A 26,598-nucleotide genomic window follows, 5' to 3' on the forward strand; every position below is an offset into this window, starting at 1 on the left:
ACACAGGCGAAGGGCGGGCGCGAACCCGGGACCTCTCGCACTAAAGCATAGCGCCGATACAGCTGTACAAAAGAGCCGGCTCCTTTGCAAGGAGCGTATATCGGGCTTATGTCTTTGTGCGTGATTACGTCACCTACCAGCCCTGCTGCTGCCTTCCCCCGTGCACGCTACACTAGCATTCACGAACATGTTTTATGTGAAACAATCAACATTGTCAGAGCAGTAGGAACAGTTGCTGTAGATAACCTGATGCAGTAGACATTGAACAGCTCAGTACAGTATAACTACATTAGCGGAGAAAAGAAAAACATTATTGAAGTTTAGCCTGTGCAGTATTTAGGGTTCAGTCTGCTGAATATGCAGCACCTGTACATTAAAAATAGGTTTAATACACACATGGGTATTTATACTGTACACAACCTACGACTCAGAACACCTGAATATTCACTGCTGTTTTTAAAATATAAATTCACTGCTCTCTCCAGCTAATTTTAGTTTACTAGGTTATATACTTTTTGCAAGAACACCAGCTCAAAGGCAATGGCAGCTTAGAATTTAAGCCTCATCCATGTGGTAGCTGCTGGCAGAGCTCCAGGCTATGCTAAATCTCCTGGCTTCTCTGTGAATTGCCTAGGGCCGAATGAAGGCGCCCCTTTTTCCCCTCTAAGCCGGGACATGCAGATGCGGTAACAATGGTTTAAGGTCTTGTTTTGGAATCTGTTGCAGTTTGTTGCTAATTCCAAGGGCACACAAGGCTTTATTCTGGCCTACAAAACAGTCACAAGTTCTGGACATATACATAATACAGTAGACAGTAATTTAATCTTCAGTGGACAGAGATTCTTTTTTAATTCAGTCTTAAGAATTATGGCGATCCAAACCTCACTTTCATCAGGTTGCTGCATCCATACCAAACACTTCATCATAAAAAACTCGGACAAAGACTGACTGCACTATTTGATAAAAGTATACCTTGTTTTACAATGATTGGCTACAATACTATTGGTTTACAGTTACGGATAGCCTAGTATCTGAAAGAAATTATCTGCATCTCACAAAACTTATCACATAACTGTGTTCTTATAATTAGCGTTATGGTGCAATGTAATTGTTCATATTAGTATCTACAGAATTAGCAATAGAAATACAGTAGGAGTTACAAATATACAACAAGGAAAAACAACACTAGTCCATTAACAGGTGGAAAACTATGTTCATACATCATGGTTCAAATCCCACCTCAGCCACTGACTCATTGTGTGACCCTGAGCAAGTCACTTAATCTCCTTGTGCTCTGTCTTTCGGGTGAGATGTAATTGTAAGTGACTCTGCAGCTGATGCGTAGTTCACACACCCTAGTCTCTGTAAGTCGCTTTGGATAAAGACGTCTGCTAAATAAACAAATAATAATAATAATAATAATAATAATAATAATAATAATAATAATAATAATAATAATAATAATAATAATAATAATAATGCTTCGATATACCAGTTTTTACTAGGGCCGTCACTCGATTAATTTTTGATCGGTTAATGTATGGTCATTAGTTGATTAAATCGGTAAATTAAAAATCTGTAGATTCATCCCTGCAGAGTAATACACACAAATCAATAGAATCGAAAATAAAATACGCCCAATGGGAATTTGGCCATTGCTGCAGCGTCAGGTATCACAAAAATGCTACTGCATAAAAAAAAAAAAAAAAAAAAACTAGTAGCAAATGAAGAGTTTTGGGTAGCAACATGCTACCAAATATACATTAACTTCGAGCCTTGATAATATATACAATCTATATAAAAATTACTACACAACATTGCTGTCTAAAACTTTTAAATAGTGGCTCAAGAGCTGCGGTGTTGATCAGTTTTTTTTTTAAATAGATTAATCTCACATACGTAGCTCTTTTTCATCTGCCATTTTATTTATTTTTTTTAAACTGTTTCGCAAATTCTGGTGAGGTTGTAAATCTCCCTGGATAAGGGCGTCTGCTAAGAAATCAAAAATAATAACAACAACATAAATCAATAAATAAGTGCAAGGTATTTTTGTCATTTGTAGTGAATGCAAACATCTGATTTTTGTATCTCAACAGAGGTAAAAAAATATATGTTTACAATATTCAGGTATTTGTCCCAGCACTATAAATAACTGTACAACCATGATTCTACCATAATGCAGGTCATTGCAGACATGTTCACATTGATGATGTGTATTTGGAGTCAAGCTACAAAACTACAGAATAGACCAGAGATTAAAGCTGGTGAGAGAGTTTGGCCAAGACTAACAGAGCTGAAACAGCTGTACTTGTTTCAGGTATCTATCAAGATATTGAAGCTGTCTGGGAAAAGAGATAGCTGCAATATTATGTCATACAGAAAGACAGCTGTCCCCAAACGGTGGATGCAAAATAATGACATATGCAATCATATGCTTGCATACAAGTCATTCCTTCCCATTGAAGCCCTTGACGGCTAATGCATTAAAGTCCTTAAGCAACTTTACTATGTCTACATATGAGAGAACATCAGATCCTTTCTTTGATTTTATTTTTTAAACAAAAACTACCAATTATCTTTTTCTAATAGAACTGCAGTAGCCTCAGGTGAACTTGAGCTCTATTCACAAAATTACAGAAATTAAAACATTACTACAAACACCAGAGCTACTGTATCTAAGTATCATTTTAAAAGTAGTGTGAGATACAGTAAGAAGGTTATTGCCTATCAGGCTATATTGAAAAGTATCATGTCTACATGGATTTCCTGATATAGGTTTTAAAAACAGGGATTTGGGGAAAAAAGCTAATACTAATACAGTTTGTTCTACACTAGCTACTGTGTATCAGGCCATGATAAAGTCCTTTATAAATGCACACTGCTGCAAGGTAACGTAAAGCTAAACAGTAAGTTTTCTTTTCTGAATTGAACGCACAGATAGCTAAACTGATGTACTACAGACATACAGAATTAAGCTATAGATAATTGGTATAATGCAGCATATACAAGTATATTTTAACTGAAAAGCATATTTTATATGCATGTACAGTATATGCACACTTTGCTTTGCACTGCCCCTGAATAATATTGAATGTGAAAATACTGACTTGGTCTTTTATATCCCCATCATGGCAAGATCAGTCATCCCATCACTAATGAAGAAAATGTGCTTTTAATGTTGGACAAGGTGTAGAAAAAAAAGGCAGCATCAGCAACCAGTCAAGCAATCCCGATTACAGAGACAGGACTGCAAGGTGCTGCTAGAAGTTCTGTTCTGGCAATGGCAGCACCTTAAGTGCTACACTATCCACTGCACAAGCACTGACAGAGCTTAGATTAAACCAAATACACTCAGCCTGAAAAATTCCCATTAACAGTAACAGAAGTTTTTCAGGATTAGACTAATCACTGTAGTACGTTGTTTTTTACTGCCAGAAAAGCATAACATACTATACAACTGGTAACAGAATATTAAAAAAGGTAGAATAAAGAAGATCTATATCAACATGAGAATCACATTTTTACCCTGAAACTGATACTGTGAATGAGTGTACGACAGGTGGGATTTTCTCTTTTTTTTTTTAGCTACAACTGTTTTAACCTAAAAGTTATGCTTCCTTTGTCTGAAAATGCCAGTAATGCTACCCGACGTGTAGTAACTACTGGAGTAGCGAGCAGCAACATGACAAAGATGTTGGAGATGAAGATCAGGAACCACAGCTCAGTTACTGCCCACCAAAGAAGTCCAAGTCACCAACATCTTACTGCCACTAAAACTGGGTACAGGTGGCACTATCCAGTATAAAACGAACTAAAGAACGAGTCAAAGAAAATAATAATAAATCCAACAGAAGCTTACCTTCTCCCCGCTGGAGTAAAAGAAATAGCGCAACCGGACAATATTACAGTGATCCAGCTTCCTCATGATCTGAAGTTCACGGTTCTGAAAGAGGAGAACGCACATCAGTTAGTCTTTAAAAACAAAAAACTACAACTCCAAGAAACAGAAGAAGGTCGAGCTGACATCAGAATCGTATTTTCAAAGAATTAGCTTTAATTAAGCTAAAAGCAGGTAGATCCTTAACTTAAAGGAGATAAACATTTTACACAGGCTAAAAAAAAATGACACGGACAACTGAGACATTGGCTTCTTAAATGTAACGACTGATGCGATTACTAAAACATTCTTAGGGAGGCCCATTTAAAAAGAACCCTGCAGCTTAAAAACAAAAGGAGTACAGTAGTTGCTGCAGCAACGGATTGTTGAAATACAATCATAACACATAGATACTGGCCATAATTAAGATCAACGTGATCAATCCAACCCTCTCCCTCCCCTCTGGCAAATAATCTGTCCTGTGTAAACCAAATAAAAATCAAGCACTTACAAGAAAACGTAACATTAGTGAAATCATATGGAATGTATGGAAATCTCTCTTTAAAGGGAATGTATGCATTTCACACCTACAGTAGAACTAGAAGACAGTGTACTTGGAGAAAACTAGTTGAAAAACCTTGACTATCATCTCAGAAGACTTCTCTCCTGTGCCTTTTGGTTATTGATTTTTACACAATGCTCATTGAGTTCCACTTGGATTCTTGATTCTTATATCTTACAATAACTGTACCTTGAAAATAATGAAATATAATACAAGGTCACTTGACAGCAATGCCAAATTAGGTCAAGATTAAGGTTATTGTCAGCATTCCAAATGGCTTCTAGTGGTGCTAAATCGGCGCTACCTTTACTAAAGCACCAATCAGTTCAAAATACAAAAAAGATACTTTTTTAAAAATAAATAAAATCAGGAATCCTAGTTATGTAACAAACAAACCAAGGTCTTCAGTCTTCATTTTTAACTAGTTCAAAGACAATCCAGATTGCACAAAAAAACAAATCTGGCTTTGATAGTCACCCAGAACTATTATGAACTCAACAATGAACTCTACTGTATGATGAAATGTTAAACAGATGTAATAAAATGTTTCATTTGCACACTTAAAAAAACAATAATTCAGCTGTTTTTTTTTATATTATTCAAACACTTTACTGGATCTAGCCAACATTGCATACATCTCTATGGTGAAATAATCTGGCTACAATAGCTGGAGAACTGCTCCTGAATTCAGGTCAAAGAACCTTAAAACAAAGTATATGAAATAATAAATCAAATGTGCTTTTTCAATGCAAATATGTATTTGTTTACAACCAGCTAAAGTTGCATGTGATTGACATCAGTGTGGCAGATCTGATCTGCCACAGTAGCAGTGAATGTACACATCCAAAACACTTGTATAAAAACAGCGTGCTGCGGGATGTGTACCATGATTCTATGAGGCATACATCTACAGTACTATGGTGCATTTCATTCTAAATTGTTCAAATGTTGCAAGGTTACTATACCTGCAGACTGAATTCCTGAATTGTGCACCAATTAATGTAGGTCTCAATACCTATTTCATAACCCACCGAAAAAAATTAACACACCTCGGCTGCTTGTTGTACAGTTATTTATAGTGCTTGTTTACAGGATAGGGCTGAATTTGACTGTTACAGTCTTATCTATAGTGACTAGATATCCTGATACTGCAAAAAAAAATCTCAGGCACATAGAGGCGAGGGTGGAGAGTGCATGATGGTAAAATTTTGAAAACAGGGATTCAAATGGTGCATTCTGCTGCTGCATTGCACGGTTTAAGCAAGTGCTAGGCTAGCAGTGGTCTGCTTTCAGTGTCTGAAAGTACTCCACTGGAATGTAAGCTAAGTCTGAATTCTAAAATAAATCAATAATTGTGTAAATATTGTCTTTCAAAAATTATCCTTTGTATTTAGTTTTATTTTTTTTTCCCTGAAGCTATTTCATACATAATTTAGTATTCCTCAATTTAGTTGCGTATTACTACTCTTGGAAAACTTGATGACAGATTTACTGCTGCCTTTATCCAAGGCAACTAATAGTAAATAAAAGCAAAATCCAATATCTCCCAGCTCAACAGATACGTGCTCCGCGTTTGTCTTGGTTACTCCCACAACCCATCTATTTCTTTATCGATTATTTATTTATTTTGCTTCAGTCTCAGATAACACAAACTGCAGTATGGACGTATCATATTCTGACATTCACATGAATGAGGAGTAGTTAATTAAAATGTTATTTTAGATATAAATAACTTCTATTTAATGAGTGCTCAACACTACACACTTTATACAAAAAATTAAAAGCACTGCATTCTGAGTAAATTAAGATTGGGTTGGTAGTGTATCTATTGACACCATATGTAGCGTGTGAAACCTAAATTTCTGTAGCTCCAACATGCAAGAAAAAAAAAACATAACCCCAACAGCATATTTTAAAAGCATTTCTCATTTTCGGTAAAACACACTGAAAGCATATATAACAAAAGGAGTTTAACATAAAAGGTACATAACTGCACCTACCATTTAAATATACAAAAAAGTTAAAATAATGCACTTATGTTTGTGTGTGTATAACGTACCAATTATTTAAAAACATTTACTTCAATAAAATAACTTTTCATAATAAAAGGTAACAAATGTTGCAGTGCCTATTGCTACCAAGTACTGGAGTCTGACCCAGATTTATTTTTAAGTTGGTCATGCTGTCTACCAAGCTCTTTCTTCTTCATCCTCCTCAGAGACGAGATAGACTTGGCAAAACCCAGCAGACATGACGTACACAGGCTTTTTGGCATGTCCCTTCCATTCAGAGATCTCGAGTTTGCGGCTGCTCAGAATGCAAAGACAGCTGCCAGTCTCATACCACTCCACTTGACAAGGGGTAGCCACTGACTGCTCAGCTCCTGAAGGCCACTTGAGCATAGAGAAGAGGGGTGGAGCTTCCATGCTTTTATTAAGTCTGGGTGGTGAAGGTAATCTAAACTGCATGACTAAGCGCTGTTCAGTTCTATACCCAGCTGACTGCTGCAACCTTAGCAACTACTGTAGGAGATGTATTCAAAAGTTAAGTTGCCTGGTAACCTAAGAGCAGAGAAGGATCATGCACTTTACCTGAGCTAACGAGATACTGGAAATGCAGGTAGCTATTTTTTTCTTACTCTGTGGTCATATTGGTAACTGGTTTGAAGTGAATCCTCATGTCATTTTCAACCTGCAAATGATTCCAGCAGCTAGTCTATGGGATTCTTCACTGCCTTAATGTAGGAAACCCACTGTAGCACCAGAAGTGTGGGTCAGGGATTAAACATTGTTTTACTTGCACAAGCACCTCTAAATTCTAACACAGTGATTTAAGGAGCAGACAAAGCAATGAGAGAGAAGAACTTAAGGCCACCCGGTTAGCTAGGGTAGCTCCTTAGAATTCAAGATTCGAGGCCCCCTCTGCTAACGAGCGAAGAGACACAGATGTGTAGGCGTAGGTTCAAGGTCAATAGAAAGCAGTATTTTGTTTTAGAGAGCTAGCGAGTCAGACAGAGAAAGGGAAAAGCAGAGAACTGGAACATCCGCTTGCCAAGTAACACCAAGCTAAGACACCCCAATAATCCAATAAATGTGGAAGACCTATCGTTTAAATTACTTAAAGTAACTACATCAACCTGGATTGCCACTGAAGAAAGAGTTAATTGATTAATTAATTAAATAATTATAGGCAGAGGTGTCCTGCCATGTTGGACACCAAGTAGCAGGCTGACCTCTTAAAGAAGCACTGAACAAAGAACTGAATGGAGGACAATGCCCAAAAGTCATCAACCCTGAGGAATAACTAAAATCAAGTATCCTCAACTGTGCTACAGAATGGAAAGATTTACAGTAAATATATTTGGGGGATATAATAAATGTAAATCGACTCAATTTGTAGATAGGCTGATATTCAAGAAATGTTAAAGTAAGGCTACTGTTCCCCCACCCCATTCTGGAGAATAGCAAATTCCCTTTTTTCCAAAAATGACCAATTGCGTTTTCCCACTTTTTATCAATTTATTGATAATTAAACATGGCATTTGAACACAAATATAATGTTGATAGTTAAAATAAAGTACATTCATAAAGATTACTACAATGTATATATATGGCAGCTAGCTCTTTTAGCTAATATATATTATGATTCTCCGACGCTGTAGCTTTGGAGGTGGCTGCATGGACTGCCGCAAGGCTTCTAGTTGTTAAAAAAAAAAAAAAAAAAAAAAAAAAAAAATTCAAGTAATTGTTACAACAGGCCTCAGTGTACCGTCCAGCTCAAGCCACCTGATGTGCTTAAGGCTACAACAACTTTAGCAATGCAATTAGAAGTGGATTGCATAATTACCATACCAAACTGCATATCCTCTCCAATGCAAAAATGTAAACAGTAAAAGAAAAAACTACAGTTATAAGAAACTAACAAACATTTTAGCTGTGTTCAGACGAGGCTGAAAAACCAATTAAAAAGAATGTCTGCCTATTCCTCACTGGCAGTCATGAAGGTTGTGTTTAGTGTATTAGTTTGTGCAGTTTAGATAGGTTGTTTATTTATTTATTTATTTATTTGTATTTACGGTGGCTCACTTAGGAAACAAAATGTAATAAAAATCTGTTACGTCGAGATAAAACTCACTTAAGTCAAGAGCCAAGATCCTAGACCAATCTTCTCTAAACCGATCTCTGAAAAAGTGGTCTGAGATTGGCTGTAGTCTGAACAGCGTTTTTGGATAATGCCTTCATCAGAATCTGGAAGATCAGTTTCATTTACACTTTGGGGTATCAAACCATACTGCAATGTGATAAAGATGTTTATTGTTTTGTGCAGCAAATTCATTATTACTTTTGTTTTTACATATTTTATTTATGTAAAACTAGTTATGCGCAAAGTAAAATTCCATGACAAAGGTTTTGACTAGAAGTCTCTCTCAATATCCTCACGATTCTTTTAGTGATATTATAATATTCTACTATTCAGTGTTTCACAGTTATGGACGAACTACCTAAAAGGGTAACAGGATATTTTGCAACAGATTAAAACCCAGGATCTCCTGGCCCTTGGCCCTTCTTGTACCTCAAATGACTAGCATATATAATGGATTATTTTTTATCCAACCATCATCAAAACTGTGATCTCAGAATGCATCTCAGCAGTGTCTCAGAGCCAGCCAGTGGAAAGAAGATGGACAGCTTGGTAATTACAAACTTAGTCACATCCCCTTAACAATTAATATTCCTCTACTTTAACTGGCAACTTTAAAACAGTACTGCATTCACTCTACAGATCTTATTTTGTAAAAGTATTTAGAATCACAATATTTCTCAATTATAACAAATAATCTTAAAATACTAACACATATACATACACACACACATATATATATATATATATATATATATATATATATATATATATATATATATATATATATATATATATATATATATATATATATATCCCCTTGGACGTTTTCACAGTTTGTTGTGTTACAACCTGAAATCTTGATGCATTTAAATGGGATTTTTTCCATTTGATTTACACAACCTGCTCAACACTTTGAACAGGCAAGAGAATTTTTACTGTGAAACACTTAATGAAAAATAAAAAAAAATGGACATGTCTTGGTTAGATAAGTATTTGCCCCCCTGAGTCAATACTTGGTAGAACCACCTTTAGCAGCAATTACAGCTGTGATTCTTTTGGGGTATGTCTACCAGGTTTGCACATCTGGATGGTGCAATATTCGCCCATTCTTCTTGGCAAAATTGTTCAAGCTTTGTCAAGTTGGATGGGGATCGTTGGTGGACAGCAATCTTCAAGTCTTGCCACATATTCTCAATCCGGGCTTTGACTGGCCCACTCTTGGACATTCACTTTCTTGTTTTTAAACCTCTCCAGTGTCGCTTTGGCTGTGTGCTTGGGGTCATTGTCCTGCTGAAAGGTGAATCTCCGTCCCAATTTTAGGTCTTTTGCAGACTGAAGCAGGTTTTCCTCAAGGATTTGCCTGTATTTAGCTCTATCCATTTTGCCCTCTACCCTGACAAGCTTCCCAGTCCCTGCCGATGAAAAGCATCCCCATAGCATGATGCTGTCACCACTATGCTCACTGGCGACTCGTGGCTTGAAAAACTGGTGGGGCACAGTCCCCCCCCCCCCCAAAAACAAAAACTGTGCTCAAACCCGATGCCTGATTTTAACCATTTTTATGTAAATATTAAGCTAGCTTTCTAACATCACGAGAGCTGCAAACACTTTACAGGCAAGGGTCTCTTATCGACAGACAGCTGCACCTGCACTAACCTGAGCGTTTGAAATGTAAGTATCGTCACACTCTCGTGCTGTTAACATTCTAAACTATAGAAGAGCCACCTTCAGTTTCTGTTGATGTCTCTGGCGTTGGTGGTTTAGCCTTTTGTTGTAGAACAACTCCAAACGTAGCTGTCTCTTTGCCATTTTAACAGGGCTCAAATTCACTCCGTTTTTAGCACATATTTTCGCTGACTGAAAAAGTGAAAGTCTCACACGAGAACAAATATAACGATGAAGGGTCTTAGACTCTGGTTATGTTATTAAGTTTTGAAAGTTTGAAATAAACTGCGCACTTACGTATTTTTAAATAATAAACCCTGGCAACAGTGGCGTAGGATTTTTTTACGGGAGATAGTGGAAATGGTAACTTTTTTTTTTTTAAGGTGAATAGTCACAGTGGTGCAGTTGGCAACCTGATTTCTTATTAATGCATTGACGTTTTATTTTTGAAAAATAAAGAACAATCTTTTTTTTTTTTTTTAAACAGAAGATCCAATAACCAAATACACTGTTGTGCAAAAAAAAAAAATCAGTTTAGAACACTTCCGATTAAAAACAAAAAAGGAAATACGAAGCAAAGGACTTGAACTTTTAACATGCGCATCAGATTTCAATTTCACATTATGATAATAAATAACTATATATAATTTCATTCGTACTTATGGTTGTTCATTTCACATTTGGTGTTCAAAGCAAAGCAAACCATTTTATTTAATTTCACAAATCCTGACTAATTGAATTACCGTTTGACTGACGCAGGACTGCCGGTGGTACCTAATCTTCTGGGGGTTTGGGGGAGGAGGGACTTGTGCACACAGTTGCATTAACTACATTGTATAACTACAGTGCGAACGGCTTTAACTACATTGTATAACAATGCACGAACAGCTGATCCAACAAAATACTTTGGTTGATTGACAGCAAATCCAGACACTCGTTTTTATGGAATCACACTGCACAGACATTCGCTAGCCCATCAGGCTTTGTTGAGCTGACAGACGCGCTGTAGCCTAAACAAATAATCAGAATGAAAACGAATAGGTAACCGAACTTATAGGTTACCATAGCCTATATGTTACATGCATCTCTGTGTGGGGTTGAGCGAGTGCAGCTTGCTTATGTATTCTCATTGGTTGATAGCAACGTGGTAAATAAAAAGTTCGCTCCGTGAGCGAAAAGAAAAATCAGCGCCGCCCGTGCCACGTCCGCCCCGCTATAATGGGAAGCGAAAAATATAACAATATTGCAATTTCTTTATTTCTTACACATGTTTCAGTGTGAACAATCCTAACGCAGCGGCTAAGCCACTGCCTTGCAGAAATCGTGGGCGTGGGGGGCTGGCACGTGACCAGGCGTGCCACCCCCACGCGTCGCCACTGACCATACTTCACAATAGGGATGGTCTTACCTGGGTGATGTGTTGTGTTTAGTTTGCGCCAGACATAACGCTTTGCATTTAGGCCAAATAGTTCAATTTTTGTTTCATCGGACTACAGAATCTTTTCAGTCTTCTACATGCCTTTTTGCAAATTCCAAGTGGGATTTTACATGGGCTTTTTCAGAAATGGCTTCCTTCTTGTCACTCTTCCATACAGGCCAGATTTGTGAAATACCTGAGCTATTGTTGACACATGGACAGTTTCTTCCATCTCAGCCACTGAACGCTGTAGGTCTTTCAGAGTTGTCATTGGCCTCTTACTGGCTTCTCTGACCAATGCCCTTCTTACCCGGCTGCTCAGTTTGGGAGGACTGCCTGCTCTAAGCAGATTCTGGGTGGTGCCGTATACCTTCCACTTCTTAATGATCGGTTTGACTGTGCTCCAAGGGATATTCAATGCCTTTGAAATCTTTTTATACCCCTCCCCTGATCTGTGCCTTTCCACAACTTTATCCCAGAGTTGTTTTGAAAGTTCCTTGGTCTTCATGGTAGTATCTTTGCTTTGAATGCACTACCCAACTGTGGGACCTTACAGAGACAGGTGTATTTAATCTGAAATCATGTGAACCACTTTTATTGCACACAGATGGACTCCATTTAACTTATTGTGTGAATTCTGAAGGCAATTGGTTGCACCTGAGCTTATTTAGGAGTGTCATAGCAAAGGGAGTGAATACTTATCTAATGAAGACTTTTCAGGTTTTTATTTTTAATTGATTTGTTTTTTCACCCCCCACCCCCCCCCCCACCCCATTTTTTCACACACTGAAAGTGTGGAGTAGGTTGTGTAAATCAAAAGGAAAAAAAAAACCATTTAAATGCATCAAGATTTCAAGTTGTAACACAAGCTGTGAAAACGTCCAAGGAGGGTGAATACTTACTATAGGCACTGTATGTAATATATATATATATATATATATATATATATATATATATATATATATATAGCGACACACGCACACACACAGTAGACGCCGGTTATTAGCAACCCTGATAATGACAACTTTCGTTTATAAAACATTTTCCCAGGAACCAATCCCGTCCCATAGACTTTAATGTTAATGCAATTCTGATATTATCAACTGCATGCCGCTTATTACCAGTTGCCAGTGCTACAGAGTGCACTTGCATGATTTATGCACATACTTCATACAGCTTTTATAACACACTGACTTTGCAATTGCGTATTTGTGGTGGACGGAGGCAGAAGAGTGGCTTTGAAACTGGCTGCGAAGCTGCATGCAAAATTGAGATGGATTTACAGCGGGAGGTGGTACATTGTAAAAAAGCAGACAACGTTGGACAATTTTTTATTTTAAAATTGTGTTCTTTAGAATGGATTGTAAGTACAACACATATTTTTTGTTTGCTTTACTCATTGTAAGAACAATTGTAGTACATCGTTGTGTAGTACTATTTAAGCTTACTCCCTCTTTTTTTGTTTTACACACGCGTGAAGTAAACAGTTCTGTTTGGGTATTTTGTGTTTCTCATGTTTATTTAACACTAACATTTAAAACACATGTATTTCAGTGCCATATTTGTACAACTACAGTATATATCGTTGCTCCATATAAATACACTTAAACGGGGGCTTTTCGCTTATTGGCAACTTTTGCTTAATGACAACTTTTTTGCGGAGAACTGAGAGGTTGTTAATAAGCATCATCTACCGTGTAATATATATCACTTGATACATGTACCAAAATGTTCACTTTGCTTAAAATGAATCAGCATTAAAAAGAGATTATTCAACATAAAATAAAATACATAAAATAGCTTACTCATTCCATTAAAAAATGACTAGAAACTACACATTGAATGACTATGTTAAGAAAATGCCACAACTCTAAAACCGGGCTCTTTGACAAGTAGGAAAAAAACAAGATTGTAGATGTATAAAAAAAAAAAAAATGGGCGAATAATTGTATCCAGGTTTGTTCTAGAACTCCTCATACCTCTATGTCAATCCATGCTGTCACAAGGAAGAAAAAACACACAAACCTAATACAAAGATTAAACAGAAGCACAGCTGTTGGGGGAGGTCTCATCTCTTTACCTTGAAGCGCTTGTCCTGTAGGACCTTCTTGATGGCAACCAACTCTCCGGAGTCGCACAGCTTGGCCTGGTACACCACCCCGAAGGAGCCATTCCCAATCACCTTGGTGTCTGAGTAAGTGACCTCCTGCGGCCGGTCTGGGCCCTGGCCGGGGGTCGCCATCACTGTGGTTACTTTGCTGCCATCCTTGTCTCCTACAACAGAAAGTAAATCGAGAAACTGTTACTCGGCTTGTCTGAGTTTCCAAATAAATAAATACCCCCCCCCCCCAAAAAAAAATAATTGCTTATTTCACAGTGTAAAAATAGGTATTTCAAAATATTTCACAATTAAACATATTTGTTAAACCCCCCAAAAATAATTGCTTATTTCACAGTGTAAAAATAAGTATTTCAAGATATCTCACAATTAAACATATTTGTTAAAGCAGAAAAAAAAAAATTGCGGTGTCACTTTTAAAAATCGATAATTTCTCAAGAGCTACTATAGTTCCTAAATATTTAAATGGCTTACCTGAAAAATAGTAAATGCTAAATTGTAGAATATTTAGTTTATGTCCACCTTTTAAAGCCATTCTATTTTCACCATCAGTGAATTCTCAAACAAAATAAAAACTAATACAGACACGTGAAATGTCCCCTTTTACTGAACAGATCAATCTTTAGCAGAAATATTTCCGATCTTTGATGCAGTTGTTTTTTTTTTTTTTTATGGAAAGCAAACTAAACATGCTGTATTTATTTTTAAGTGATGATAAAATATGTATATTTACACTATTCTTTCAGAAATGGGAATTTTCATGGAGAACTACATATTACACAGCAGTGGGTTCAAAACACTGCCATCGTTTCACCAACTGAGAAATATTACAAATCACCTGCACTTTACCCCAAGCCCTGTTTCTTTGGGTTTGCATCGCCAGTCACAATTTCTCAAATGGAAGGGAACTGTATCCCTGCTCATTGGCATTTAATTATTCATGTTTAAGAGTAGTTCACAGGATGACATCATTTGTTAGAAGGGAAGTAAAAATGGCATGACATGTTTCTGGGGTGGAGGGAAAAACAACATCTAAATGGCAGTCCCACTATCATCCTTTGTTCAACTTGAAAGCAACACTTTTTGCATACACTCAGCAGTGTGGTTTACTGGTACTGTAAGGCACACCTACACATTGTACAGTACTGTATAACATGATCCAGTGGTTTAAAGGTTCACTGAAGGGCCATAACAGTAGATTTAGTAAATACATACTAGGCCAATATGTGATAACTTGATACTGTACTACGTGTTGTATTGATGAGGCATTGGATACAGTATATATTTAAGTGTGAGAATTATATTAATTTTCTCCCTTAAACAATTCAGCCATTCTAAATTTAACTTAATTTGGGTGAAATCCTAATTTCCCACACCTGTTTCACCTTCATGTTCTTTCTAAAGCAGTTTAAAAATAACAGAAATTAAAGGTTTCTCAAATTGCGTATTTTGGCAGTATTTGACATGCAATAGTGACAGGATTTAAAGTGTAGCTTAGCATAGGATTGTAGCAGTGTCACATACGGTATAGTTATGGCTAGCCACCATAAATAAATAAAGCAATACATAAAATAAAATGCTGTAACCTTTTCTTAAAGTAAAACACATAACTTGCACCCTGTCTGTCACACTAAGTACATATTCAATTGTGATTAAACTGGGACAGGCTTGGACATGATATTGGGAGAACCAGAATCTCAGGGTACAGTAAGGTATTTGTAGCCTTTGTCAAACTTACATTTTTATATGTGCACACAATAGGTCATCGTAATATACAGTAGGTCATGGTAATTGACTTTCTCATGTTACCAATAGCTCTAAAGATTTTTGGTCTACGACAAATTCCTTGAAATCACTATTTTCACTATGAACTACAGTATAAACGAAGCCACAGTGATGATCAGATCAGCGCCTCAGTCTCTCGATTCATTGACTCTGCAACGTTCTCATCCCGTGGTAGGCGACGTAAATGCAGTCAGTCATTCAGCGCCTCAGGTTCATATTGCGCAAATATAACCTCGTATCCCTGTTACACCCGACCATTACTTCTGGAAGAATAAGTAATCAGCTTCGGCAGTGACTCTTGAAATATAGGTTATTATAGTTGTGCTTAAATACTGTGTGCAGAAGATTTGTGAAACGAAAACGCATCATTAACTAAGAAAAAAAAAAGCCTACAGTAACGTTATAAAATATGTGAAATGTGTCTTTTCTATGACCAAAAATGCTAAAATTCAGGGCCAAAATTATTCCGTATGTGTTAAGCACCAACTGTCTCTTGACCATTTCGCCAGTAGGCCTATAACGAGCATGATAACATTATATATATACAATGTATGTGGTTTTATACGGCACTGTATATATGCCTACAATACATCTTGCATTGAGAAAACACCACTGGAATCGGAATAAAGGAAATTATTATGTAATACAGTTCACTTGCAGCATGGTTTTGGTAAGTAGCATTTTCAAAACGATATCATTATGTGCAGTATTAAAATAAGTTAAAAACATAGCAAATCCACAAAACCAACGAAATACATAGTGTATATTTGACATTTTATTTTTAGTGTTCTGTGTAACACTGGCCATCGTTTAACCTGAAGCAGATGTACGGTTTATCATATTATCAACAACACCAACGTGTGTTGTAAAAATAAAGCAACAATTGTTTTGAAAACTGTCCAAAATATTTACTTGGTGGCTAAGAATGAAAAATGTCAAGATAAAAATGCCATTTTTTATATGGAAATTGTCAAAATAAAAGGGGAAGCTGGAAGAATTTACGTCAGGACAACGACATTTAAATACTACTATTAAACTGTATCTGTTGGTAATGTGGTTTCTTCTAGCAGTTTTCAAACTGGGGTACACGTACCCCTGGGGGTACTCGAGAAAAATTCTGAAATGGCAGACAACGCATTTTATTTAGTACCACTTGCCAATCTATTGCAGACTTTTGTCATGTAATCAACGTTTAATCGCTAACACCAGACTGACGCGCTTTGACAGAGCGTTCAGTGCACACACGGCTAATTTACATATTAAATAAGTACATTTTAAATAAGCCCTGTTGTTTAAATGTAATATAAACAGTTGGGCGGTTACTGCAGTCTATCTGGGATACAAAAAAAGACATTTTAAAAAACTAAACGCCTAGTCTTTAACTTATTTTATTTCCTGTGTGCGTTCATGCCTGCAAGTCGATATTAATTTGTTTCAATGACCCGATTAAAGTTTATTGTAACTTAAGTACTATTGGTTAATTTCAAAATACAGAATGTATGGCCAGTCAGAAACCGCAGTACTGCCAGGCGGTCTAGTTTGACATGCCATTAAGTCTGGTGTGAGAGTAGAAAGAGTTTTTAGCTTTCAATTCAGTGAAAAAATGTGGATTGTTTGCTCAATACTAGTACATTACTAGCAAAGGGCGATCAAGACGAAATACCATCAAAGATTAAAAACACCAAAAATGTCTTGCGACTGAAGCGCTCTCCAATTTCCCTGCCATCATCAGTGATTTGCGTGGTAACAAGCAGGGACATCCATCACACTGATACTAGGTAAGCGTTTTATTATTCTTTTTTAATTAGCATCAGTACTGTACGTTTTAGTCACCAATAATTTAAAAATGCCAGTAATATGTTTTCGTATTGAGGTCAGCTGTAGAGATGCGTGGATAGTGAACTTTTCTTTGCCTTCTTTTCTATAACTTTATCATCAATATAAATACATGATTGCGGTAAACTTGTACGTGCGAATTAAAAAACAAAACTGTTAGCCAATACTGTAAAATGTCGCAGAAGAAAAACTCGTTTTTTCAGCAAGAGTGAAATAGAACAAACAGAACAACAAGTTGTAGAAGATGAAGACTTGGATTCGGAACACCAGACAAAAAAGAACAAACTAAGCTCACATGCGTCAGATAAAAGAAAAAGAAAACAAGCAGCAAAGTTTCAGCCTTATTGGAAAACTCTGTTTCCATGGGTTGAATATAATATTCTAACAATTTTTTTTTCTTTTTATTGTAAAAAGACATACATGGTATAAGTAATTCATAATGCATTCTGTGTCTATGTAGCTTTTCAGGGCAAATAAGTCTGGTTCTTGAGTTTTAATGTTCTAAAACTTTACAGCTGTAAATTACCAATTTATTTAAACTGTAGAGCATTATTAAAATGGTTTAATTAAATAATTGTTTTGGTCAATACAGTGATTTAAGGTATAAAATAAAAACAGGACTCATAACACCCTTGAAAACTTGAGCTGTGCGCCAGTAGTGACTACTGAATATCTGGAGTGACTAATGAAAAATCTAGAACCCAGGGGAAACCCAGACACGTACAGGTTCAATTCTGATAAAGCAATATCTGTGTCTGTTATTTAAAGTATGTTTAGTGAAGAAAGAAAATAATCTTTCTAAATTTGACCCTTAGAGTCACAGTCCAGCCCTCCTGAAATCAAAGGCAATGTTCAGCAGCAAATCAAATATTTTATTTTCCCCTTTTACTGTAGATGTGCAATATCCTTACCTTAAGGTTTACAAAATACTTTGAAGTCAGCTGCTTTAATAGTCAAGACTTCTATTACAGTACAGTAACTGGGTTTATAACCAAGGCTGAAGTCATCCTGGAGCTTGGGAATCATGCCCATATTATACAGGTTATTATACTGTACATCAACACAGAATATACTGTATACATTAAAGAATTTTAAAAATTACAAGGCCAAGGTATCAAAGAAGCTTTGAATTAATCTGTTGTCATGTGGTTTTACTCAAATTGACACATTAATGTCTATTGTATCAGGTGGCCCTGAAAGCCCAATTAAACATTTACTATTTTATTTATGTACATTCAAAAGACTTTTAATTCAGACCGGAAACGGAAATGCTGCAACTAGTTGTTCAAGGTTCACATTTATACAATATGCCAGTTCCAAGGTTCCAGGTTCCTTCAAATAAGTGTAAGGGTTACAGAACACCAAATGCCTTACTTTGCAGAATATATTTCCAACATTAATACTGTTTGATATTTTCATTTCCGTGCTTGTCTAAATACAGTAGTTAGTGTTTACTTTGATAAGTCTATAAAAATGCATGACACAGGGGTGATGCCTCATAGAAAATAACCCTTTCACTGCCACATCTGTCTCTCCTTCCAGTATTTTAGAAACCAAAAAATAAAATAACATTTTGGTGCAGTGAATAAATCTTATATATTTCGGTTTCAGAAACCGCACTTGTCAAATATTCATCACAATACTGCAAGTGTGTGTGTGTGTATATATATATATATATATATATATATATATATATATACACACACACACACACACACACTACCGGTCAAAAGTTTTAGAACACCTCCATTTTTCCAGTTTTTATTGAAATTTACGCAGTTTAATGTCTCAATGTACTCTGAAATTAAAGCATAGAACAAATAAACAATTGGAGATAAAAAAGAAATCATGGAATCGTTTTGTTTAACAAAATTTAATCTAAATTTTTGACTCAAAGTAGCCATCTTTTGCAGATATAACAGCCGAACACACTCGTGGCATTCTTTCTACAATGGAAATCGAATATTGTTCGGAAAGTTCTTCCCAACACTGTTGCAGAAGTTCCCACAAATGTTTTGCACTTGTAGGTTGCTTTGCTTTCACCCTTCTGTCCAGTTCATCCCAAACCAGCTCGATAGGGTTTAAGTCTGGAGACTGTGCTGGCCATTCCATGATTTGAAGCCTACCGTCTTGTTCTTTTCTTCTAAGGTAGTTCTGACATAGCCTGGAGGTATGTTTTGGGTCATTATCTTGCTGTAGGATGAACCCCTGACCAACTAGGCGTATACCAGAGGGTTTTGCATGGCGCTGCAAAATGCTGTGGTAGCAGTTTTGGTTCAGGGTGCCACTCGCTCTGTGCAAGTCACCGACTCTGGATCCAGCAAAAGAGCCCCAAACCATCACGCTTCCTCCTCCATGTTTGACAGTTGGTGTCACACAGCGAGGAACCATCCTTTCGCCTACTCAAGGGCGTACAAAAACCCTGCGTGATGAACCGAAGATTTCAAATTTTGATTCATCGGTCCATAAGACCTTCTTCCAGGCTTCAGTAGTCCACTGGCGGTGCTTCATGGCCCAGGCAAGCCTCTTTCTTATTTTGCCATCTAAGCAATTGCTTTCTTACTGCCACTCGACCTGTCAAACCTGCAGCTCGAAGTCTTCTCTTCACAGTTGAAACTAAGACTTGCTTACTTCGACCAGTGTTAAGCTGTGCTTGAAGCTGTTGTCCTGTGAGCCGCCTACCACGCAAGCTGTTGACTCTCAGAAACTTGTCTTCTGATTCTGTTGTGGCTTTGGGTCTGCCAGACCTCTTCCTGTCAGAGTTTCCTCCAGTTTCCAAGTGCCTTTTGGTGGTGTAGGAAACTGTACTCACTGACACCTTGGCTTTCTTTGTAATTTCTCTAAAGGAAAGACCTACACTTTTAAGGGTTATAATGGTCTGTCTGTCTTCCTTTGTTAATTGCCTTTTTCTTGCCATTATGAGAGCAATATACTACTTCCTGCAGTACAATACTGTCCAAATAATGCTTAAGAGGGTGTAGTAACACAGTCTGTTCCAACACTGCTTTTATACAGACAGAGGGTTTGTAAGTAATCAACAAAAGTTGGGACACCTGTAGGAATTGTTAGCATCAACTTACAAGGCTTAATTTACTTCCATTGCTGCAGAACAGCTGTAAGTTGTTAACCCATTACTTGTTCCCTGAAAAAGGCTTTTTTGTATAACTCTGAAACGTACATTATTTTTCAGTTTTTGGTAACCTAAACTTTTTTTTTTAACCTCTGGCAGTTTACCGCTTACCTTTGTACCATTTCAGGTTATTCACTGGACTTGAACTGCTTAAATTTCAATAAAAACTGGGAAAATTGGGGTGTTCTAAAACTTTTGACCGGTAGTGTGTGTGTGTGTGTGTGTGTGTGTGTGTGTGTGTGTGTGTGTGTGTGTGTGTGTGTGTGTGTGTGTGTGTGTGTGTGTATGTATGTATGTATGTATGTATGTATGTATGTATGTATGTATGTATGTATGTATGTATGTATGTATGTATGTATGTATACACACACACACACACAGTGCCTTGCAAAAGTATTCAGACCCCTGACCAATTCTCTCATATTACTGAATTACAAATGGTACATTGAAATTTCGTTCTGTTTGATATTTTATTTTAAAACACTGAAACTCAAAATCAGTTATTGTAAGGTGACATTGGTTTTATGTTGGGAAATATTTAAGAAAAATAAAAAACTGAAATATCTTGCTTGCATAAGTATTCAACCCCTGTGCTGTGTTTGGATATCCCAGTGTGCACAGTTGGATCAATAATCAGGAAGTGGAAGCTGCATCACACCACCCAGGCACTGCCAAGAAAAGGCCGTCCCTCAAACCTCAGCGCTCAAACAAGGAGACTTGTGAGAGAAGCCACAGAGAGGCCAACAATCACTTTGAAGGAGCTACAGAGTTCAGTGGCTGGGAGTGGAGTAATGGTGCACCAGTCAACCATATCAAGAGCTCTGCATAACACTGGCCTGGTAGGGAAGGTGGCAAGATAGAAGCCGTTACTCAAGAAGTACCATCTGAAAGCACGTCTGGGGTTTGCCAGAAAGCATGAGAGTGACCCAGCTGCGATGGGAAAAGGTTTTGTGGTCAGATGAGACCAAGATAGAGCTTTTTGGCCAAAACTCAACTCTTTTAGTCCGCTAAAAAACTGAAGCTTGGGAGGAAATTCACCTTTCAGTGGGACAATGATCCCAAGCACAAGGCCAAAGCAACATTGGAGTGGCTCAAGAACAAAAAGGTGAATGTCCTACAGTGGCCCAGTCAAAGTCCTGATCTCAATCCCATTGAGAATCTGTGGCACTATTTGAAAATTGCGGTCCACAAGCGTCGTCCAACCAACCTGAACAACCTGGAGCAAATCTGCCAAGAAGAATGGGCCAAAATCACTCGACACTGTGTGCAAAGCTGGTACATACTTACCCCAAAAGGTGGTTCTACCAATATTAATGTGGGGGGGGTTGAATACTTATGCAAGCAAGATATTTCAGTTTTTTATTTTTCATAAAAATATTTCCCAACATAAAACCAATGTCACCTTACAATAATTGATTTTGAGTTTCAGTGTTTTAAAATAAAATACACTGTGTAACAATTTATTTATTTTTTTTTTTGGTTCCTGGGTAGTAAGTGTTATTTCCTAATTGCTTATGCCTCAAAAGTATAGAAAATGGCTATTCCCCACAAACTTTGCTTTTGTGACCAGGACAGTGATATTTTGAAATTTACCTATTTTCCAGAACATTCCAGATAGATTCAGTGCTGAGTAAACTTGGAGTAACTTCTAGAACTTTCTAGGAATATAAATAGTAGTATAAATACAGGGGCCTTAAGCCCACCAGTTCAGTTTAGTTCCAGCTGCCTAAGTGGATACATATCTGCATTTTTCTGAGATGGCATCAAGAGGCTGCAAGCACCCGGCAGACGCATTTTGCTATGTCTGCGGCCAATTTATCAAGACAAGAGCGAAAAAGTACCCCGTGGAAGCATCTGCTAAGATGTGTGAGGAGGGACTGGCCATAGCGGACCGAGTTCTCTGTGGGGAGGAACAACGTCAAGTGGGAGCCACTGGTGGACCCCCGGAAGGTGCTGATGCCACCACTGCACATCAAATTGGGCCTTATGAAACAATTTGTCAGAGCTCTAGATAAGGAGTCGGCAGCCTTCAAGGACCTTCAAGACTTCTTCCCTAAGCTGTCTGAGGCAAAGTATAAAGCCGGTGTCTTCGTCGGACCACAGATAAAGAAGATCCTGGAGTGCAATGAATTCCCCAAGAAGCTCACTAGTAAGGAGAAAGCGGCTTGGAACAGCTTTGTCGCAGTGGTTCGGGGCTTCCTGGGCAATCACAAGGCCGAAAACTATGTGGAGCTGGTTGAGACTCTGGTGAAGAACTACGGCACAATGGGCTGTAGGATGTCCCTCAAAGTCCATATCCTTGATGCTCATCTTGATAAATTCAAGGAGAACATGGGAGCGTACTCTGAGGAGCAAGGCGAGCGCTTCCACCAGGATATACTGGACTTTGAACGCCGCTACCAAGGACAGTATAACGAGAACATGATGGGAGACTACATTTGGGGGCTGATTCGTGAAAGTGATTTACAGTATAATCGTATATCTCGAAAAACTACTCCCTTCTAAATCTTTTGTAGTCATTTTTGTATTACTTTAGTATACATACATGTTAATTTGGATTCATGTTGTTTTTTTCTGACTTTATGTTAACGAAAAGACACAAATTCGCCGTTTTCTCATTGGAAATATGTAAATTTCAAAATATCACTGTCCTGGTCACAAAAGCAAAGTTTGTGGGGAATAATAGCCATTTTCTATACTTGAGGCATAAGCAATTAGGAAATAACACTTACTACCCAGGAACAAAAATTGTGTTACATAGTGATAAACAGAACGAAATTTCAATGTACCATTTGTAATTCAGTAATATGAGAGAATTGGTCAGGGGTCTGAATACTTTTGCAAGGCACTGTGTGTAATATATATATATATATATATATATATATATATATATATAAATAATATATATATATATATAAATAATATATATATATATATATATATATATATATATATATATATATATATATATATATATATATATATATATATATATATATATATTGTAAGGCAGCAGGTTGTGTGAGACAGCAGGGAGGGGGTTAAAACCTACCTGAAGAGAAAATGCACCTTTTTTGGCTGCTGAGTAGAAGGAAGCAGAAGAGAGGTGCTCTGCTTCCGAGCAGTCATATAAAAGTAAGTGCTGGAGACCTGCGTGGTTTGTTTTGTTTGTGGTGTCACGTAAACGGCTTAGCCGTCCTGAAAGTTAGTCAGGGAATAACCTGTGTAGTAAGTGCGCCAAAACGGAGTTAGGTTTTGTTTTGTGTTTTGTTTATTTGTGTGTTGATTAAAAAATTAGCGCAACCGTGCTTGAAAATCCATTTCTGTTGTGCTGGGTCGTATTTTTAAAGGGGCAACGAACCCGTGAGTGCTACGGCTTGTTTACAATATATATATATATATATATATATATATATATATATATATATAAATAATGTTGGGGATACGAGTAGCTTACTGGTTTTAATCCGACACGTCTGCCGATATGCTATAGCCATTTATTGTAACACTGCGTTACTGTAGCCATTTATTGTAACACTGTGTGTAAGCTGGAAAAGGTGCCTCACAATGCTCAGTGTGTCATCAATTTTTAACCAGTCCAGCAAGATTTTTTGAGAATTGAACAATTATGTTATTTCATTGCATTTCAGTGCATTGCAATCAACTGACGGTCCATAGTGGTGTCATCTTTTTAAAATGCCCACATTTAGTAAACCTGTAAGTCTACATTACAAACCTTGTTGTAATTTCTCGGTATCTTGATGACAAACTCGTTGAATGTAGTACATGTGCAGTAGCCCTGCTCAGTCTTGGTTTAAGTCACGACGGATTTCGTGATTTACTGGTGTCTGATTTCAATACAGGATTTAACTTTACCATCTTAACAAAAACGGTTGCGCAGCTGATGTTGAACTACTGTAGCTTGGCTGCCTTATTTTGCAATGTAACCGTTGACACCTTAACTCAATACTGCCACATTGCAGCATATTTATATTTATCTAAACAACAAAAAAAAAAAAAATCAAAAAATGAAGTCTGTGTAAGCATTATTGTGGGTTGTTAAGAGGACATTAGTCACAGCACTGTTTTAATACACACAAAGTCAAACTGGGAACTGTAGTACATGCAAGTGTTGTTCTAGGAAGAAGTTAACTTAAAATGTGCTGTGTAAATGACACAGATTTGGGACAGAGTGCAATCACACTTTTTTAGTTGCAACTTTTCACAGAAAAAGAAAACCCTGTAAATTAAAGTCAATTTTACTATTAACTCATTTCTCATATATGAATGGCTTAACAGATAAAACACCAAAATGCAGAAGCCCTAATTATAGATTTGAAACATATTCATGATTATACAATAGACAATACTTTTCAAACGTTGTCATTGGCTGTTATTGTAGGTGGTAACAACCTTTACTAGAATATATATTATATATATATATAAATTTATTTAAAAAAAAATTAAAAAATGAAGTCAATCTATGGATTTACAAACCTACTGCCAACCACCCGATTAAGTAGCTTTAAAAAACTAAATAAAAAAAAAATTGCTATACCGTTACATCTAAAATAGTTTAAAAAGATTTTAGTAATTTTTGTTACGGCTGTCAAACTTTACTGGGCTCCTACCGTAGACAATACGTTTGTTACGGTGTGTGACTGAGGGTTTGTTAATTAAAAGGATGTGCATTTGTATTTTACGCATTTTTTTTCTCCATTGGTATGTGCGAGACTTCCGCAGTTTACAGTTTTCAGGACCTTGCTTGACTCCATAGAAATCTACTGGATTTTTCCTAGCAACAGAACATTGTGGGGGGAAAAAAAAAAAAGGTACTTGTCCAAACGGGCAAAGTATAACGATAAAACTTGTTGTCCCTCCCACAACTCTTCTTGCCCTGGGCGTCGGGCAATATGAATTGCACAACCCTGAATATGCTTTGTTTTGTTTTTGCAATGGTGAAACAATGTTTGGGTCTGCTAACACGGAAACATGCAGTAGTTCTACAATTCTATAGTTTTGGCAGTGAAAGAACTCCTGTAGAAACAAGTCAGCCAAAAAGGCAGACCAGAGAAAAAGACAATCGTTTTGATTACCAAAAATAAAAAAACTCCTATAAACCAAGTGAAGAACTCTAAAACCAAAATGCATAATACTGATATTTGTGTAGTTATGTGTTTGTGGGTATGGGGATAGGGAGTTCAAATGTGCTCCAGACCTTCACCTTGCTGTAACTAAGAATTTCGGACCTTCATATAAAATAATTGCCTACCCCTGCGTTACCTTAATGTGCTTGAAATTCAATCACCTAAGGTAACTTACTCCTTTGTGTTCATAACACGTATAAAAAGCTCCTTTATTATATTAGAAACAATCGTGCATCCATATTTTAGAAAAGCTATAAAACAGAGGTTTGTATTACGGAAGATAACAACGAAAGCCTGAAATGGATTTCAACAAAACACACAACCATACACAGGGGTCATGTGAAAGTGGCGCAACGCAGTATAGTGTCCCAGCACTTCAACATACCGATCGGGCGACGGAGTTCAGACGAGCAATGGAATGTAAACACATTTTTCAGTTCTCAGCCCGGTGGTGACTGATATCATCAATAAGTCACAGAGTTCTGGAGTAGTTCCACCAGCATTTAAATATGCCGTTGTGACTCCTTTGTTAAAAAACAAACAAACTCTGATGCAGATATTCTTTGTAATTATAGGCCCATCTCTAATCTGCCCTTTCTGTCTAAAATCCCCAAATGCGTTGTGGCTCAGCAGCTACAGAGTCATTTATCGGAATGTGATATTTATGAACCTTTGTAGTCAGGTTTTAGATCAAAACACAGCACTGAAACAGCCCTGGTTAAGGTTGTTAATGATCTGTTCATGGCCCCTGACTCGGTGCACTGACCATTCTGGTCCTGATAGACCTTAGTGTTGCATTCGATACTGTAAACCACACCATTCTAATTAACCGCTTGGAATGTTGTGTGGGTATACTGGCATTGTCTTACAGTGGTTCCAATCATACTTGTCAGATCGTAGGCAGTGTGTTCCTGTGG

The 26,598-nt window shown here is 37.1% G+C and overlaps 1 protein-coding gene across 7 annotated transcripts in view; it reads right to left on the reverse strand.

The window, feature by feature from the left end:
* LOC117407370 (glycogen synthase kinase-3 beta) overlaps positions 1–26,598 on the reverse strand; it is a 68,398-nt gene that overhangs the window by 28,938 nt on the left and 12,862 nt on the right. For 4 of the 7 annotated variants that reach the window (XM_034012342.3, XM_034012343.3, XM_034012340.3 and 1 more), the window contains exons 2-3: positions 13,745–13,941; positions 3,860–3,943 (exon numbers count right to left, since the gene is read on the reverse strand). In XM_034012342.3, coding sequence (XP_033868233.1) covers positions 3,860–3,943; positions 13,745–13,941 — 281 coding nt within the window. The remainder of the gene's footprint in view (positions 1–3,859; positions 3,944–13,744; positions 13,942–26,598) is intronic. The other 3 variants (XM_034012341.3, XM_034012347.3, XM_034012345.3) reach the window with 1 other exon arrangement.

The sequence above is a fragment of the Acipenser ruthenus genome, chromosome 8, assembly GCF_902713425.1.
Source record: "Acipenser ruthenus chromosome 8, fAciRut3.2 maternal haplotype, whole genome shotgun sequence".
Taxonomy (NCBI): Eukaryota; Metazoa; Chordata; class Actinopteri; order Acipenseriformes; family Acipenseridae; genus Acipenser; species Acipenser ruthenus.